At 44.4% G+C, this 20,196-nt stretch overlaps 1 protein-coding gene across 1 annotated transcript in view; it reads left to right on the top strand.

The window, feature by feature from the left end:
- The window catches only part of LOC124722296 (dedicator of cytokinesis protein 3-like), a 636,964-nt gene that overhangs the window by 417,447 nt on the left and 199,321 nt on the right, over positions 1–20,196 (top strand). The window contains exon 4 of the mRNA XM_047247479.1: positions 7,519–7,574. Coding sequence (XP_047103435.1) covers positions 7,519–7,574 — 56 coding nt within the window. The remainder of the gene's footprint in view (positions 1–7,518; positions 7,575–20,196) is intronic.

Raw genomic sequence — 20,196 nt, 5'->3', positions numbered from 1 at the left:
CTACCCCGCGCGGCTATATGATACTTAGCAGTCTTTCTGTTACCGTCCAAGTTTCATCGAGCTACTTCTATGATACTTGGCAGTGACGCGGGATGCACACCAGTGTATATTTCAATGCCTGACTAAAGTTTTGCCTTGCAGGATTAGCCGAGCGGTCTAAGGCGCTGCAGTCATGGACTGTGCGGCTGGTCCCGCCGGAGGTTCGAGTCGTCCCTCGGGCATGGGTGTGTGTGTTTGTCCTTAGGATAATTTAGGTTAAGTAGTGTGTAAGCTTAGGGACTGATGACCTCAGCAGTTAAGTCCCATAAGATTTCACACACATTTGAACATTTTCGACTAAAGTTTCCTTTACTTGTGGCGTTGATTTCCACACATTTCCCAGTTGAAAACTTAAAAGGAAGACGTTCTTGACAATCTTTGACACTACTGACACTCCGCCCCACCCCCTCCCGAATGGTTGATCCTTTCTCCAAGGACACTGTGGAGCTGCAACCGCAATGAACGTGATGTGACCCCTACGTAATGTAGTGGGACCAGAATTTTTGCCCTGTTATACGTGGTGAAACCGCTAGGGACTGTTCAAAGCCATTTGACCAAACTTGAACATGATCTGACGCAGCAAATGTGTATGCATTTTCGGCTCTCGTGTCACGCCGTGATCACGGTGGGAGGGTGGGGGGGTTGGGATGGCAACGTCGACAAGTGCATGAATAAAACGGCGACAAATGGTCCCCCCTTCCCTCCCCCCCATCCGGTTTGGCATCAATACCCTCCGTGCCACGTGCACTATTCTGCTGAGCATATTATAACTGATAACCGTACCTTCGATACTCATTTAGCTGAATGGAACACTGTTGCTGCTGTAGCGCCTGAGTGGTGGCGTGCGGAATCTACGAGGTGCCAAAGAGGTTGCCTGCTTTCAGGCGCCAGAGCAGCAGCGGAGCTCCACCTAGTTGAATGGGTGTCAAAGTCTGTGTACAGGTACGTCTGTGAAGTGCTCAACAAATATGCACGGGTGGCGCCGATGGTGTTGCTGAACTGGGAGTCATAGAGGGACCATTTGCTGTTATACTTATGAATGTGTTCAATGTTGCACCTTCCCATGAACATGCCGTAGGAGGACACGAAACAGGAGGGCTGAAAAAGCGTAAACACCCTTCACTGTTTCGGGTCACGTTCAAATTTCGACGAATGGTTTTGAACGGTCCCTCGTGGTTCTTCCTTGTATGCCAGAGCAAAAACTGCAGTCGCACTACACTCCAAAGGTGTTAGATAATGTTCATTGGGGCTGTAGCCCCAGATTGTCGTCAGAGTCGGGTTTAATCGTCCGGCGGGTGTCATCAGTGTCGAACGTTGTGAAGAACATCATCCCGTAGCTTATCGCAGTGCGAGCTGTCATTTTCGACCATGAATTGTGTGGGTACGAAACCCGCCTCCACGTAAAGTGGTAGTTTCATTGATGCCTTTTGTGCCACCTTCTGAGGCCTTGTCATGTTGGTTGTGAGTGGCGGAGCGTCTGAAATGCTTTCCTCAGTCAGTCATAACAGAATGGTGTAATTCCAGGACTGGGCTTCGCGCTTCTGACCTCCATCGAAGAGGCGTGAAAACGAAGGGTGAACTGTGGGTGAGAAGGAGTATAACTATCTTCTCAGCGGTAGACACGTTCACGATGGGATTGGACAGAACTGTATTGAAACTAGATACCAATGTGGCATCATTAACCCATCTTACACCTCATGTGAACTTCGGAGCTCTGATTATTTTTTCGCGTGTGTTGATAGCTTGCTAACTTAAGCGTCGCCGTGCCCTAGGCTGACGTCGCAAGACATCATTACAGGGGAGAGCTGTATGTACCTTTGAGCCATATTTCAAACTTCTGCGTCGCTATGGGAGATAATTACAGGATTTCAGAGAAGTGGCCTTTTAATTGTGTCGCGCAGTGCAAATTCAGCGCTAAACTGCTGCTCTACTTTAACGGTTTTTCAATCAAAGATTACAAGCGCGGAGTTCAGGGCTGGCCGGCCGCTGTGGACGAGCGTTTCTAGGCGCTTCTGTCCGGAACCGCGCCGCTGCTACGGTCGCAGGTCCGAATCCTGCCTCGGGCATGGATTTGTGGAATGTCCTTAGGTTAGTTAGGTTTAAGTAGTTCTAAGTCTAGGGGACTGATTACCTCAGATGTTAAGTCCCATAGTGCTTAGAGACATCTGAACCATTTTTTTAGTGCTGATACCGGGCGACAGTTATTGAACTATATGGAAAAAACGTAAATTAGTGACAAACTATGGCGTGCACATACTTTATTCAACACATAAACCTCATTACAGACATTCGGATTTATGTTATGACATGTTCGATATGCGTACCGTCATTGGCGATGATCTGGCACAGACGAATAGCAAAATTTTGCATGACCAGCTGAAGTGTCGGAACATCGATGCTGCCGATGACCTCCTGAATTGCTGTTTTGTGCTCCGCAATGGTTTTGGGGTTATTGCTGTACATCTTGTCGTTAATACAGCCCCACAAAAATAAGTCACGTATGTTCACATCCGGAGAATATAGCGACTAATCGAGGCCAATAACAGTGGCCTGTGCGTAACCCAGAGCCAGAATGCGGTCCCCAAAGTGCTCCTATAGGTCATCAAACACTCCCTTGCTTCAATGGGGTCGAGCCCCGTCTTGCATGAACCATATCTTGTTCAAATCAGGGTCACTTTGGATAATGGGGATGAAATCATCCCGCAAAACCTTCACGTACTGTTCGGTAGTCACCGTGCCATGAAGCAATATCGCACCAATTATTCCGCGACTGGACACTGCACACCACGAATTCACCCGTTGAGGATGAAAAAACTTCTCGATCGCGAAATGTGGCTTCTCAGTACTCCAAATGCGCCAATTTTGCTAATTGACGAACCCGTCCAAATGAAAGTGGGCTTCGTCGCTCAACCATACTACGCATACTAATTCCCATCAATCCCCGCGGCCAACCGTCCAGTTTGAACGTCCTAACGCAAACCGTTCAGAAGTTATGACGATTTTATTTCATGTAGTTAAAAATCTGTCACACTGAAGTTGGCCTTGCAGCCTTTGCCATTTGACGGTAGTTGATATAACCAAAAATTGCCTAAAGGTGTGGCACAGCGGCGTGGAAACCAAAATGTCTGCACTGCTTTGCAGAGACATTTACTGCAGCTTGACACGTGGCGCGGACGGGACGGCGGGATGCACTACAACGGCACCACCTCAACCCAAGCCCATAGGCCGGGATGGCAGCTCTACTGATACACTCGCCTTGTCCTCTTTTTTGCGACGTGGTTTCCCATATGCACTCTTTACATGTTTAACCTGCATTTTTTTCTGATAATGCCAAAAGCACTAGTAAAAAGTGTAGCCGCCTTTCTTATGGAAACATGCTGTAACCCTTTCACTACCAGTGGTACGTATGTGTCCCACGATAGAATATCAGCATTTCATGAAATGACTCCGCTAAAACTGCGAGACAAAGAGAAGAATGATACGTCAGTGGACGGAGAATCTATCCAAGTTTCGATTGGTAACACCAACCGTGGCGTAGTTGAAATAAGGCAGGCGTATCAGAACATGGAGACAAATCACCCGTTCTGTATTGTCGCATCGAATTAGTCAGCGCCTGCAGATAGCCAACGCAATCAATAGATTTGCATAGTGAGCTGCTGTCTCGTCTTCCTGAACAATTCGTGTCAATGAAACGCACGTACGTATTGACGTCTGCCGCATCACAAGCTACGCCGACATTGAGCACCTGTAACGTGAATTACAAACTTCAAGAGGTGCTGTAATCTCTGTATGTCTTGTAGTTTTTGTGCAGTCATCTTCTGAATCCCCGGGGGTACTTTTGACAAACTCTGTATGTCCCACCCCTTCCCAAGTTGGAAAACAAAACGGTGGGAAATCCTTTTTTTATACTGCGACATTAATTAAAATAACAATTCATTGTCTTCCACCTGAAAGAAATTGTTTTTGAAAGGGTTAAAAGAAGCTCACCGGATACAAAATTAGCCACTTCAGTGCGCATGCGCAGATGAAACGTTAAGCACTTACAGATGGCGCAGCGATCGAGTCGTGAGCATAAGGCTGGCATTGTCAGAGCTTCACCCTCCATTGCCCGTGGTGAACCGGAGCCGAGCTCGCGGCCGCAGACTATATGTACCTGGCGCGCCAACGTCCGAGGGCTTCTCCGCGGTCATTTCCGGTGTGGTTCTCCTCTTGTATCCCATCAAAGCCTGCTTACAGGGTTTCAAGAATCAGTATTATGTGAGAAATCTAGGAGTATGCTACAACCCCCAACTTACCGCTCTCGTAGTGACGGCAAAGACAAGATTAGACAAATTGCAGCACGTACAGATGTAGTTTAGCAGTCATTCTTCCCGCACTCCACTGCATTGTACAACAGGAAGTACCCTCTGCCATACGCTTGACAGTTGTTTATAGACTGGAGATGTAGTTGCAGAAGTGGTTGACACGTCATATTTTCATGACCAGCCACGAACTCGTCATGTTGGTCAATTCGGCCACCCAATACTACACCAGAAGTATAATCCGTCTTTAAGCATAAAGTGCCGAAACAAAGTGCGGTATTGCTCCCTTTGCTTAGGTATCTTGCAGTTTCTATCCAGCAAATTTCACTCATGCAGTCTTTTTGTTACTGTTTCTGCGTTTGGTATTGTTAAACTAATATCTCACGTTACGTTATTTAATTCGTGTGAATTTGGAAATTGATGTTTCGCGTGATACGTGCACTTGCACAACTTCGATATTGTCGTCACGTAATTCTGCACAGGGCGTGATCTGTCTTATAGTGGATGGAACAAGAAGCTTATCGCTATATGCAACAGGCCTCAAACATCGTGGAATGTTTGGGTAGTCAAACAAACTCGTTTTATTCCTCCTACGATGATGAGACACCTTAAAGAAACAGAAGCAACAAATAGAGCATATTTGTTAATTCACGCCAGGTTGGGAACACCTCACACTCTTATCTTTCTGCTATCTTCTGCGTTTGAAGTTTCGAGACTGGAATTAAAGCTGATCAGTTCTTGTGTGAATCATTCACATGCACGCTAAACTAGTTCTTGAAGGCATGGTAGAACTTTTGAGCTTCTTCGATTCATTGTTTTACTGCACTGCTGCTATGAGAAACACCACAGATGTCCTAGAAACTGTAGGCATGGTGTTCCCAGGCACAAGAACTCGCTATCATTAGACTTTGGTACCAAATAAAGTAGATTTTTGTAGCATTATAATTATTTAGAAGTAAAATTTAATTGCTGTGCGAAGTGAAGGAATTTTCTGAAATTCGAAAATTCGCCATTCTGTCTTTAAAAATGAGGTGACTTGTTGATCGCATGTCGTTAAGCGACGATAAATAAATTCATTGCCGTTGTATTATCCTAAATTTTCTGGGTGGAGATACAGGGCTTGTGAAGTCTGGAGTATGAACTTGCTACATTCCCCACTGCTGGAATGTGGTGAGAAAGGCCAGCTGCAAGCTTTAGGTGATGGGTGGTTGAGGAACGAATTTTCGGAAAATTTCCCCAAATTCCCCCCCAAGAACGGTAGAGTCGCGTGGGAAGAACGCCGTAGGTAACGGTGCTCCCAGGCCGGAGTATCGCAAAGCGCCTTTTCAGTGCTGTGCGAAACACGAGTGGTCCTTGGGGGATAGCCAGCAATGCTCACAGACTTTCTTAGAAGCATATGCAGATAATGACCCACCGCCATTTTATTGTACACAGCGTGGGAAACGAGTTGCACGAGAGACCGTCCAGTGCCAAATTCTAGTCAGTTTACGGAAACACAACATGCACCTGTGGAGAAAATTCTGCAAGCATCCCCCGCATTTTAAAACTTGCTGAAAAATTTTCGATTGTCACGGTGGCAAAACTCGTGAATCCTCCCCTCCAACCGGTGGCATTTAGGAGCGAATTGGAATATAGATAGGACACAATTGGTGTTCACCGTTTGGGACGGCGGGGGCGACGTTACGTCATGGAGATATCGACAGTTGCCCAGACCAGCCTGTCGCTTTTTTCGAGTACCATTTGCGCTGCTTTTCCTCCGTACAGCTCACAATTTCCGAGTTTATTCCGCAATGTGAGTTTGCTTTTTACAGTAAATTTTTTGTACTGAGATCGTGAGTCGATCTTCTCCAGTATTATCGCATTTGCGAGGTGCACAGACTCTGAAAATTCATTTGAAGTTTCAATGGCAGCCTTCAGCGTAGCTTCAGGTGCCTTCAGCATTTATACAGTGCTTTCAAAATAGACAGCAATTTTGTCTCGCTGCTGATTAATGTAATTCTTTTTGTAATTTCGTGGTCATTAATTTTTGTCTTTAACATAGTGAACCGTAACTGTAATTTACCTTGATCTGAGAACTAATTTTTAAGGCTCAATAAATGTATGGTTAATTTTAACGAATATTATCATTTCTTTGCCCTACAAATAGCTGATAAGGTGACCCTTTTCCTTTTAATAATTATCAGTCGGTTCTATATGACAATTGTGCACTCGCTGTGTCGGCGTTCCGGTGTAAAACAGGTGTCATTACTAGGAACATTTCTGATTAAACGAGGAGGTTAATTGTTTCATTTCTTTTTACAATTTTTTTGATTATTTTTGGTAATTAAATCTGACCTGCATCTACATTGAGCAGCGTTAATGGTTATATTACCAACGTCATTCTGTGTTATTGTAAGCTCGAATAGCTCGTAGAGTTAATCGTGTGTTGAGGTCGGAAGTGTGAAAGGCAACTTGCTTTCACTACTGTTGACACCTTCGACTCACGAGAACCACAGCGAACGATATGCATCAAGCTCCACATTATAAAATGTTAATATTTGTCTGGAATTTTAAGAGCAACAGAATTTTCCTCTGGCAAAAATTCCCTAAATCAGTTTTGGTTTTGTAGTTTTGTTGCTTGATGGCATCGTGATCCTATGTGTTTTGAACTTGTTGTTTTGTAATGCAGCGTCTTTCAACATGGATTTTAGCAAAATGAGGGCAAAAGTGATGTTCATGTCGCCTAGGTAATTAAAATGAATTTCCATGTATGAGTGTGTCCAGATGGAGTTGGTAGTCACTAAGACGTGTGTGTGTGTGTGTGTGTGTGTGTGTGTGTGTGTGTGTGTGTGTGCTCACCTGTTTGAAAGAGGATTCAGGTAAGTTTAAAAAAGTGAAGACGTTCCTTGCGTTTCGAAGCACGTGGACGTAATGTATGTATTGCGTTCGACACATCTGTGCCCTCTACGCTACAGGTCTTTCCCTATGTAATTGCCGTATTTTTTCGCAAGGTGCTATTTCATGGGAGGAGTTTTCGCTACGATCGTGCATGTAGATCTTTACTGAAGCGAAAATCAGAGAATTTACAGCTAGTCAATAAGATACCTGAATTTAATGTTTTATACCCCCTAGAAGTAAACTTAGTTAACTTGATTGTATTATTTCCTTGTGTGTTTTAATAATATATGTTTTGTTTCAGGGCATCTTTCCCTCCAGTTACATACACCTGAAGCCCTGCAAAGTAGAAAATGACGGGTGAGTTAGAAACTGCTTCATATTGTATTGGTTTCCACCTAGATATTATATGCGCTGGTGGTGCAACTACCATCTCATATGTAGATGTTAGTACGTTCCGTTAATATGTGGCGTATGGCAAAATGTCGAGCTACACATACAGGAAATCCATCCGCTGTTATCTTATATATAATCCATCAGCATAACCAACTGGTAGTATGAAAATCATCGCATTATAGATGAGGTCGTATTTTTTCTGTTAACTGCCGAAATAGTGGTTTGCTATGTAGTTCAGTTTCATTGTAGTTAGCTATATTCTAAGACAGCTTAAAGAGAGACATTCGTCTCCGGTATTACATTTCTCACAGTAAAGAGTAATAGTTCTCAATATCAGCTCTAATTTCCTCTATCTTCAACCTGATCCTTTACTTTTTCTTTTACGATTATTTTGCCCTTGTCTGTTACCTACAGTAAATTGTGGTTTTGCATCTACATCTGCACTCTACAAGGAACCTTACAGTGTGTGGCGAAGGGTATCTGTCGTACCAGTACCATTATTCACCTTCTCTGTTGCATTCGCTTCGATACATTGAAAACTGGACAGTTATTTTTTTTTTTTTTTTTTTTTTGCTGATAGCTTTATAAACTGGCTACCGGCATATGATGTTAACCGTGATGAACTGTGGTTTGGACTACAAAATACATTGTTGGCCATTAACCCACTATTTCATGGCATTTATTTTTAGGAAAAAAAGTCAGTGAAAAAATATCTGTGGGTAGGGTCTGACACGCAGAATACTAAGTAAGAGGTTGAACATAGGTATTTTAATTTAATTTTGGTGTATTAATTATTTTGAAATTTTTATCATACGGCATCAAACTGAAAATATTTCTCAATTATTAATCGTTTGGTTACAGCGACATTCAAACATAATTTGTGCTGTCATCTAGCATCATTATTACTACTTTAAAAATCTAACTAGATGTGATCTAATTCGCAGAAGTAATTCGCTCTTTCAGCTGCATTCGCGTGTGTTCACATATACTCGATCTACAGAAAATATTATCGATTTTCAGCTGTTTTTTCCAACATCATGATGCTAGACTTAGTCTAGCTCGATGCAACAGTACTTCGCATACTGCCAGTCGGAAACATCAGGCATATACGAGTGGTTTCATTAATGTTATACTTTTTTTTCTTTTTTTCTTATGGGACCAAACTGCTGAGGTTATCGGTCCCTAGGCTTACACACTACTTAATCTAACTTAAACGAACTTACGCTAACGGCAACACACACTCGCCCATGCCCGAGGAAGGACTCGAATCTCCGACGGGGGAGCCGCGCGAACCGTGGCAAGGCACCTCAAACCACGCGGCTACCCAAAAGGGCTCTACATAAATGTGCGGTTTGTTACCACATGGCAACACCATGGAGGAGGCGTTTAAAACTGGTTTTACTTTGTACACAGTCCAGTTACATTAATGTGACCACCGTCTGTGTTCGACGTAAACGTGAAATAACCACTTACAAGAGGCAGGTGGCAGCACTAGCAGTGGAGTGTGTATAAAGCGTGTCGAGGAGACGCGGAAAACTGTGCAGTCGTAATGCGGAAATGGATCGTTTTATCGTACTTTCAAAAGAGGTTGGTCACTGGCTTTCCGGCAAAGGGTGCAATAATTTCCAAAATGGCTAAGTATTTAAATTATTCATCTACTGCCGTGATTAAAGTATACCGTGCATGGGAAAAAGGCGCTATCCAAAACCGGAGCTGACGCAACTGGTGGACCACGGGCCGTAGATGACAGGGGTGAATGACGGCTGCGGATATGTGTTCGGACGAACAGACGTGTAATTGTTGAACGACTGACCGCTCAGTAGAACGAAGGGGCTGAGTAGTGTCTTCTCAACAAGCATTCAGCGAACGTTGCTGCGTATGGGCCTCCGTAGTAGGCGTCTAGTTCGTGAACCGATGCCGACTGCTGTTCATCAGCGATGAAGGCTTCAATTTGCACGCCAGTACCACAGCTGGACGTCCACTGAGTGGCGACAGGTGGTCTTTTCAGAAGAATCGCGTTGGCGTGAACGGTGTAAAACGTCTGAAAGCAAACAGCCTGCAACAGTCTTCGGATGGATCCAGGTCGGTGGAGGGAACGTGATGGTCTGGGCATTGTTTTCGCGGCATTCCCTGGGTGTTCTAGTCATTCTGGAAGGAGCAATGGATCAACACAACTATGCAGCTATCCTTGAGGACCACGTCCATCCCTGCATGCAGTCAGTTTTTCTTCCGCACGACGGAATCTGCTAGCAGGACAAAGCATCGTGACACACGACTCGGAGTTGGCCGAGCGGTTCTAGGCGCTGCAGTCTGGAACCGCGCGACCGCTACGGTCGCAGGTTCGAATCCTGCCTCGGGCATGGATGTGTGTGATGTCCTTAGATTAGTTAGGTTTAAGTAGTTCTAAGTTCTATGGGACTAATGACCTCAGAAGTTAAGTCCCATAGTGCTCAGAGCCATCTGAACCATACGACTCGCAGTGTGCGTGCGTAGTTCGAAGAGCGCTAGTATGAGTTTTCCTCACTCCTCTGACCACCAAATTCCCCGAATTTAAACCCAGTCTAGAATCTGTGGGACCACCTTGATCTGGCTGTTCGCGCCATGTTTCCTCAACCGAGAAACCCAGCGCAGCTGGCCGTGACACTGGAGTCGGCATGGCTCCACATCGCTGTCGGTACCTTCCAGAATCTCACTGACTCTCTTCCGGTACGAAATTAGAATTATGTATTAATACTTTCAGCTGCTGACAGGCGTTGATATATATCAACGGGGGCAGGTGAAAATGTGTGCACCGACTGGGACTCGAACCAGGGATCTCCTACTTACATGGCAGACGCTCTATCCATCTGAGCCACCGGGGGCACAGAGGATAGTGCGACTACAGAGACTATCTCGCGCACGCCTCCCGCGAGACCCACACTCTCACCTTATATGTCCACACACTACATTCGTAGTGGCACTACCCAACACACTCATTACTCGTGGAAGACATTCTTACCAAGTCCCATAAGAGTTCGTCTATCAGTGGTCAGCGCTGCGAAAGGTGGTTATTCAGGTTTCTGACACATGTTTACATTAATGTGACTGGACAGGGTAAAGCCTTTGGGATCCCATCATGTCGTACTGCTGTATAAAGATAATAACGATTCAGGTATAGTAATAATTAATAGTAGTAGTTTTCGTGCACATATATAGAACAAGGTGAACAGTGTGACAACTATTACAACTGCAACATCAGGAAGGAGAGAAAAAAAACGAAATTTCACTTACTGTGCATGCAAAATATAGTAGCAATAATATAAGATCAAATTTAAAAGGAATTTGGCAACATCCAAGATTCGAAATTTAGTACACAAAGCTGCCACCTCTAGCAGCAACGAAGGCTCTAACCCGGCCGAGCATCAATTGCAACCTTCTTTGGATGACAGGTATGGGTCCATCATTCCATGCTGCTTGAACTCTATGACAAACTTCATCAATCGTAGTGGCCAGCGAGTGTTGGCAATCCATAGCCAGCTGTCTTCTAAGTGTCAGAAATTTGGAAAATCGTTCTGGCCAAGGCAACAGTCGAAGGCATTTTCTCTCTCCGGTCGTCGTCGCACGTAATGCTGAAAACGGGCCTATTTTCTAATCATGCCGTACAATCCAAAACGACGCAGTGAAGAATACGTCTGTCCTCCTTGGCGCTAGTCGCGCGGGGCTGCTGAGATCCTACATGTCGTTCAGTATGGCCCTCCTGAACGCACTTAGCACACTTGATGGCATTGTGAGGTTTTTTGTGTGTCGCCTTCGAGGTGTTCTAATTTTTATGTTACAGCAGTGACGACGTTCAAGGATAAATTTCTATCCATAAAATCTTCTCTGATGATCAGCCGAGTAGTGACGTCTTGTCGCAACGTTTCGATGACTTTCATACTCATAAGCTTTAGGTGAAAATAGAAATGAAACTCATCGAAACGTTGCGAGACAAGACGACGCCACCGCTTGGCTGATAAACCGGGAAGATCCTATCATTGGAATACGCCGAGAAAGCCGGCAGTGACACAAATTCCTATTGGTTTCAGTGCCTCGTTAAGTTTAAATTAAAGCTTAATATGACTTCCCCCGACCTAAAAGCTTGAATGATAGGAGCTGACTGTAGTAACTGATGCTTTGGTGTTATTTTAAGTTTATCAAAATGGTTCAAATGGCTCTGAACACTATGGGACTTAACTTCTAAGGTCATCAGTCCCCTAGAACTTAGAACTATTTAAACCTAACTAACCTAAGGACATTACACACATCCATGCCCGAGGCGGGATTCAAACCTGCGACCGTAGCGGTCACGCGGTTCCAGACTGTAGCGTCTAGAACCGCTCGGCCACTCCGGCCGGCTAAGCTTATCAACCAGCTGATTTAAGTTGTGGTGACGTCATACGAAGGTCGAGGAATGAAGGTATTCTACCGACGATTATATTGATGTCTGAGATGGAAGAATGCTAGTAGCACCAACGATCTCACTAGAAGGTAAACAGCTTGGCGTATTCCTCTGTAGCCTTTTAACATCAAGCACCGCGTCCATGCACCACTAAACATAAGGCAGCAGTCTGTTGTTGCATAATCTGATCGATTACAGGTTAGTTAACTAGTTTTTTAGTTCTTTGGTCCGCAGATCAAATTAGATATAAACGCCATGGTGTGAGACGTTTCAACAGAACGAACATACACTGAGGCGACGGAAGTCATGGGATAACAATATACGCTTATACAGATGGCGGTATTGCGTACACAAGATATAAAAGGGCAGTGCATTGACGGAGCTGTCATTTGTACTCAGGTGATTCATGTGAAAAGGTTTCCGACGTGATTATGGCCGTCCGACGGAAATTAACGGACTTTGAACGCGGAATGGTAGTTGGAACTAGACGCATGGGATATTCCGTTTCGGAAATCGTGAGGGAATTCAATACTCCGACATCCGCAGTGTCAAGAGTCTGCCGATAATACGACTTTTCAGGCATTGCTTCTCTCCATGGATGCCTGCAGCGGCTGACGGCCTTCACTTAACGACCGAGAGCAGCGGCGTTTTCCTAGACGCGTCAGTGTTAACACACAAAAAACACTGCTTGAAATAACCGCAGAAATCAATGTGGAATGTATATGCTGGCACTGTGCGTCGAAATTCGGCGTTAATGGGCTATGGTAGCAGACGAACGACACGAAAGCCTTTGCTAACAGCACGACATCGCCTGCACGCCTCTCCTGGGCTCGTGACCACGTCGGTTGGATACTAGACGACTGGAAAACGTGGCCTGGTCAGATGAGCTCCGATTTCAGTTAGTAAGAGCTGATGGTAGGGTTAGAGTGTGGCGCAGAACCCACGGAGCCATGGACTCAAGTTGTCAACAAGGCACTGTGCAAGTTGGTGGTGGCGGCTCCTTATGACGTGAGCTGTGTTTACTTGAAATGGACTGGTCCTCTCGTCAAACTGACCGATCATTGACTGGAAATGGTGATGTTTGGCTACTTGGAGACCATTTGCAGCCATTCACGCTTCTCATGGTCCCAAACAATGATGTCACGTCATCCGGCCACAATTGTTCGCGATTGGTGTGAAGAACATTCTGGACAATTTGAGCGAATGATTTGGCCACCCAGATCACCCGACATGAATCAAACATAATCGAAAAGTCAGGTCTTGCATTTCGACCTGCACTGGCAACGCTTTCGCAATTATGGACGGGCTGCAGAGGCAGCATGGCTCAAAATTTCTGCAGGCGAGTTTCAACGGGTTGTCGAGTCCATGCTACGGGGAGTTGCTGCAATACGACGGGCAAAAGAGGTCCAACATGGTATTAGGAGGTATCCCATGACTTGTCACCTCAATATAGAACACTTGCAGACAACTTTTAAAAAATATATAAAACAGTATTTATATGGCCACGTGCTGGCCATTTATGGTTTTCTTTTTAATGACCAATTATCTCTACTCAAGAATTCCTGTATGATGCAGAAGGAGTTATTGGGTAGGAAAATCTTTAATCTACATTTAAAAGCACTTCTCATATATGTTTATTTGCATGGGTAGATTGCCAAAGAGTTTAACGGTAGCATATTTCACCCCTTTCTCTGCCATAGTTAGATTCATTAAAGGATAATGCGGATCATTTTTCCTTCGAGTGTTGTATTTGTAAATATCTCTGGTCTAGGCTGGGAGTTGCCTCGAAATAATATTCTATAAGGCTCCAGTGAATGAAAATATGCAGAATATGTTAACTGACTGACTTCTTTATCCGAAAGGTTGGCAATTATTCTTATAACAAAAATAGTCGAACCTAAACGTTTTAGCACATCTGCTATACGGTTTTTCCAGTTTAAGTTTTCATCATTACGCACCTCTAAGAACTTACAATTAACTACCCTGTTTATTATATCTTGTCGTAGTACTTAGTTATTAGGAGGCAGGACATTTTTGACAGTACGGAACTGAATGAACTGCGATTTTTCCATGTTTCAAGAAAGCACATTTGTGAAAACCATTCGGTAACTTTCACAAAATCGTATTTTACAATTTTGTGTTGACGCTACTTTGCTTGGCTTCACAACAATGCGTGTACCACCTGTAAATAGGATTAATTGTGCCTCCTGATTCAAATAAAAGAGTTAATCATCAACATAAAGTAACCAATGGTCGAACCTTGTGGGACTGTAATTGTAACTTCTGCCCATGCAGATGATGTGGCGTTCCTCTTTGTATTTCTCTAACACCGTAGGATAACTTTCTGTATTCCATAAAAACTTAACGTCTCTAATAGAAAATTATAATTGACACAATCCAATGTCCTCGATAAGGCACAGAATATCTCAATCGGTGATTACTTATCATTTAAAGATTTTATTATGTGCTAAGTAAATGTATAAATAGCTGACTCAGTAAAATGGCCCTTTTGAAATCCAAACTGCGATTGGTTAAGTACCCCATTACTACACAGGCGGGTGACAACTCTGGAGTACATTAGATTCTCAAAAACTATAGAAACTTCTGTAAGGAGTGATAGTGGGCGCTGGTTATGACATCTATGGAATCGCTTTCTTTTTATAGAGAGGCCTAACAGTGACATATTTCAGTCTTTGTGGAAGAACACCCTGAGCTGTGAGGCATTACATAAAGTACTAAGAACATTACATATTATACGGCCACAAATTTTTACTGTCTTGTTGGAGATATTATCCACCGCATATGAACTTTTACCTTTTAGAATTATAATGATCTTCCTCATTTTAGATGTGGATGTGGATGTGGGATTAATTTATAATTCGCTAAATGTCCTCTATATTGCCTCTTCTGTATACTGTTTTGATTTATCTTCTGAACTGTTTGCACCGATATTCACACCCACTTTTTTAAAAGTAATTATTAAAAATATCTACTACACATGAACTGTCTTTTACAACAGTACCATTCCCTATAACAGAAATAATGTGACGTTCTATGGATTCTTTCCTCGTCGCTCTTTTAACAATATTTCATATTGATGTTTTTTGTTAATTGATTTGTCAATTTCAGACAAGATGTGCACACTCCTGGATTTTTTACAACCTTTATTATTATTTCACAGTACTGTTTATAATAGGAAAGTATTGCTGGATCTTTACTTTTTGTAGCTGTTTTTTAGAAGTCATTTTTTCGTTGCCGAAGAGACAGTGATACCTGTAGTGATCCAAGGTTTCTGTATTATATTTAATTATCTTTATAGAAAAAACTGTTTTCAAAAATGTATACAAACTCATTACAAATATGTTGCACTGACTCAATAAGATCACAAAAACGAACATATTAGTACATATCATTCCACGAAATCACAATACTTAGATTCTTTTATACGTGGCCAGATGTGTTTTCAACGAGGCTTTATAAACTGGCTACAGCATCGTTGATGAGAGGATACTTACGTATTGATACTTATAAATGGGACAAGAGTTTTCGTATCATCAAACATAATTTTATGCCTGTTTGTAAACCTACGCTCAGCATTTGCTGATGTGTCCAGATGTCGATACTAAACTTTGCAGCGATATTCTGCAGAATGTTCTGATACTGGCAAGTATAACAATTGCTGCAGTCAAGAGGAAGGTCATAAATCTCTAGAACTCATCGACAAAGACCACCCTTTACTCTTTGAGTTCATTTTTTATCTTCCTGAGTGGTTATAAATTAGTCGGTTGCCTTGTCAAACTCAGAAACCTGATATCTTACGAAATGTAGCCCCACAGCAAAGACAGACGGTTATAGGTGCTTCAACTTATGCTCGTTGAATATCTAGAGGGAGTGGTCATAAAGTTTTGACTCTCCCCGCGAAAAAATAAAGTTACGTACTTAATTTAATTTTTTTGTGTACGGGTAGATGTATATAGGTGCTGGTACACATGGAGATCACTGCGTCATGATACGTAATACCGTGGCACATCGTTAGAGAAGAAAAAAGAAGGGTGCAGCCCATCTCCAGCTTATCAATATCAAAACCATAGAACTACCCTTCCTCCCTGTTGTAGTTTCTTAGAGAGCGGTAGCTTAATATATAGTTCACAATGGCTGTCCTTTCGAAACGCATTCTTCAAATGTCTAAATGCGGACTCGAGGTGGTCCTCGTCGAAACCGTTGTAACTCTATTTCTCAAAATATATGAAACCACTGTTTCGTTGTCGGGATTGTGTGAAACTCTGCACAGTGATATTAAAGTCAGAATGCGACGCCTTTCGGTATGATGTGCTGGCGATATCCATCTGATTTGTGTTCATGTGTAATATTTGAAATGTCAACTTCCTTTCTGTCCCTATCTCATCCGTTAACTTTGATAAGTCTTGCGCCGGTTGAGGCGCAGTAAGAACACAGGTCAACAATTTAGAACAGTTGTATTAAGAAATACATAAACCAAAAAACTCCTCCTTGGAGAAAAAGTTAATCATAACAACTGTTTGTGAAGATTCGTAATATGCTCTGAATTTACGCAAGTATGAAATTTAGCTGGCGGCCTCAATGAAGAATGAGTCAAACCTCAGATTCACTTGATAGCGAAACAATAAGTTCGATAGCTGATACCAGAAGTCCTTGCTGTCCCTGATACGGAGGCCATATCTCAATGATGATTATGACAGACACTGACAACGTCGCAGGTTGCATAGTTTCCAACGAGACTGTGAGTTAAGAGCTGCGGGTGGATTCAGTACCTGGCCCATAGACTAGATGGAAGTCCAGTCGGAGTGGATCTGCATTAGCCTATATACCCAGGCAGCACAGCAAAACTAGAGGAACTATATGCGATCGTGTGGTGGAAGCAAACAGGTCCAAGAGGGCAGGACCTCTAGCGACGTTCACACTGCCGCCTGCTGGCCTAGTCGGCGTGCTTGATCGTCGCTCTGTCGTCTGCCGATGTAGCCCCTTGCAGGTTAGACTGCTTGCATACCACAGATGTGAGAGAGGTTGCAGGTTTGTCACACAGAATCCCTGTCCCTTGTGAAGGACGAGAGGATGCAGTACATCTCAAAGTCCCAGGAAGCATGTACACACCTGTGGATCTGGTGACCCAGGTGGACTGTGGTCGATGTCCATCGAGTCGATGCCTGGACCGACGGTGGGCCGACCTCATATGAGGCTGGAGGATGTGGACACTGTTTCTGCGGGGTCAGGGATTTTCTCTGCCTCGTGATGACTGGGTGTTGTGTGATGTCCTTAGGTTAGTTAGGTTTAAGTAGTTCTAAGTTCTAGGGGACTGATGACCGTAGATGTTAAGTCCCATAGTGCTCAGTGCCATTTGAACCATTTGAACTGTTTCTGCTACACTTGTTTTGCGTTGTCCATGGTCCTGGGATGGAGAAAGTCCGACACGGCAACAAAATACTATGAAATCCCAATGCCCGAGGGTGGCGAAGTTTTCCACGGCACAACAAAAAAATGGTTCAAATGACTCTGAGCACTATGGGACTTAACATCTGTGGTCATCAGTCCCCTAGAACTTAGAACCTAACTAACCTAAGGACATCACACACATCCATGCCCGAGGCAGGATTCGAACCTGCGACCGTAGCAGTCGCGCGGTTCCGGACTGAGCGCCTAGAACCGCTAGACCACCGCGGCCGGCACACGGCAAAACAGATTAATCTGGGAGGTGGCATGTGGACTTGGTGTGTAGTGTCAGTTCTCCCATGACCTGACCGCTGCTGGCATCAAGTATCAGCAGAACTGAGAGTTTGTGGCATCTAAGATATCCGGTGGCCATGCCCCTAGGCTGGGATCCTGGCTGCATCGTAAAGCTGGTGTGGGCAAAACTGGGGCAGTTGGCAAGACTGCTAGCAGCCAAAGAGCGAACTGTCCAGAGCTAGCCTGCAAAGAGACATAACGAAGCAACAGACATACTGGCTGATGGCTGAAAATGGTGCGAAATAAATGCACCTGGAGGGCAGATGTGATGGTGGAAGCATTTGGCAAGGAAAACTGTGGTGAGGAGTGCAGGAGTGTGGGAGAAGTAGACTTGTTGTACCTGGAGGGCATAGATAAATATGGAAGCAGTTGGAAAGAAAGAGACGAGCTCAGAAACATGCAAAAAGTAAAATCGTTGGGCCTAGAGGGCAGAAAAATGTGCCGCGGCAGCGGTGGTTGTGGAAGCACTTGGGATGTAAAATCATTGTGCCCGGAGGACAGAAGTGATTGTGGGAGCACTTGAAATTGAAGAGTATTGTGTCCGGAGGGTACGGCTTGATGTAGAAGCACCAGAGAAATGGGAAAACGGGTGCAGTGATCATGCCTGGAAAGGATATTCAAAAAACGTGTGGGGAGGTTAGACATAGAAGACCGGATCAGACATTGCAGCATGGATAAGGCACGGGCTGGGCCAGGAGGGAGGGAATAGGTGTGAGTAGGGAGGTGTATTGATCAGAGCTATCGGAAGAATTATATGTGAGGACACATGTGGACGAAGGTTCAGGTACTGCACGAGAAGGAGGAGGAAACTGCGGCGATGCTGCACAGGAGAAGCTTCGGTGATGGCAGCTCGGGTAGTGCAGTGTCGCAGTGACGCAAGCCAACGGTACTGGTGCCATGCCAGAAGCGGGAAGCTGTGGCGAAGGTGTTTGGAGGTGGATGGTCCCAGAGGTACAACTGGGATCACGTTTTAGAGTTATATCAGTCTATACACACAGTATCAGAATGAAGTGCAAAACAGTGCTGTCACAGGAAATATCGAGATATTCACAACTCAGCTGTTGCCAAAAACAATCTCACATACAAAATATTTAATCAAGAGGAACGTATTTGTAGAATAAAAAATTCGCTTCATGTCCCAGTAAGTTCTTAATCTATTGCACGACTGTTTTCGGAGCATAAAGCTTATTTTAAGGTGCCACCGAATAATTATGGCAACATAAATGTGTTGCGGTCTGGTCAGCCAGTCATGGCGGGGGGGGGGGGGGGGGGAGGAGGGGAGGGGCGTGGAGAAGGAGAGGGTCATACCCACATCAAACAAACGCATGGAAGCGAAGCACCAGCAATCACAGCATCCGCCTCGACAGCACGTCTGTCGAAATCTACCGTAGCGGGAATGGTGCGCCAAGTTCCATTCTGTCTGTGATTCGACACAAGACGGTTGTCGATCCGGTAGGCCATTCTCATCCATTACGGACAACAACAATCAGGCAGTTGACGATTCGATTAGGGTGCTAGCAAAGGATCACATAAGCTTCAGTAACGCGCGACGTATTATCCGATAGAAGTTGGGCTACCATAATGTCTGCAGCCAGAGGACACCCCAGACGTTGAAAGCCGAACAATAAGCAAACACGTTGCCTGTTTGGCTCAACCACCTGATGCGCTTCACTGTCGAAAGTAACATGTTCCTTCAGTGCATAGTTCCAGGTGACGAAAGCTGGGAAATGGAGCCGAAAGCGTTCATCATATCCTCGTTCCAAGAAGTTCAAGAGCCAGCTATCTGCTGGAAAGGTGGTGCTCGCCCTGCTCTTTGATTACCGGGGCCCATTGCTTGTTGATTTCAAGCAGCCTGGTATCTTCATCACGGGGAACGGTGCAGCACAATGCTAGAGAAATTACGGCGTACAATTAAGGTGAAACTTCCGAGAAAACGGCGACAAGAGGCTGCAGCTTCATGATAACGCACGTCCCCATATCGCAAATGTCGTAACGCAGAAGTTAGGCGAACTCAAGTGGGAGACACCCGAGAACCCACCCTATAGTCCTAATGTCTTCCCATGCGATTATCATGCATCGATCCCTTAAAAAAGGATTTGAAGGGTCGACGATTCCTGTCTGAAGAGGATGTGCAGCATGCAGTTACGGACTACCTCGCGCAGCAGTACATGGTGTTTTAGCAAACGGTATCTTCAAGCTAGTGCGTCAGTGGGACGATTGCCTCTATATTCACGGTGATTTTGCCTGATTGTCATACAGATTATGGACTATACGACCTCCGAACGGAAACTTTTTGATCGCCTCTTGTAGAATTAAATTACGTGAGAGACAACTGTTGTCCCTTGCATCGGCGTGCTGGGGTGCTGTCGTAGCAGATCATATCATGTAGCAACTACGTAACCGGGATTT

This window comes from Schistocerca piceifrons, chromosome X, assembly GCF_021461385.2.
Source record: "Schistocerca piceifrons isolate TAMUIC-IGC-003096 chromosome X, iqSchPice1.1, whole genome shotgun sequence".
NCBI lineage: Eukaryota > Metazoa > Arthropoda > Insecta > Orthoptera > Acrididae > Schistocerca > Schistocerca piceifrons.
Note: the sequence above shows the minus strand (reverse complement) of the source record. Positions and strands in the feature narration are given on the sequence as shown.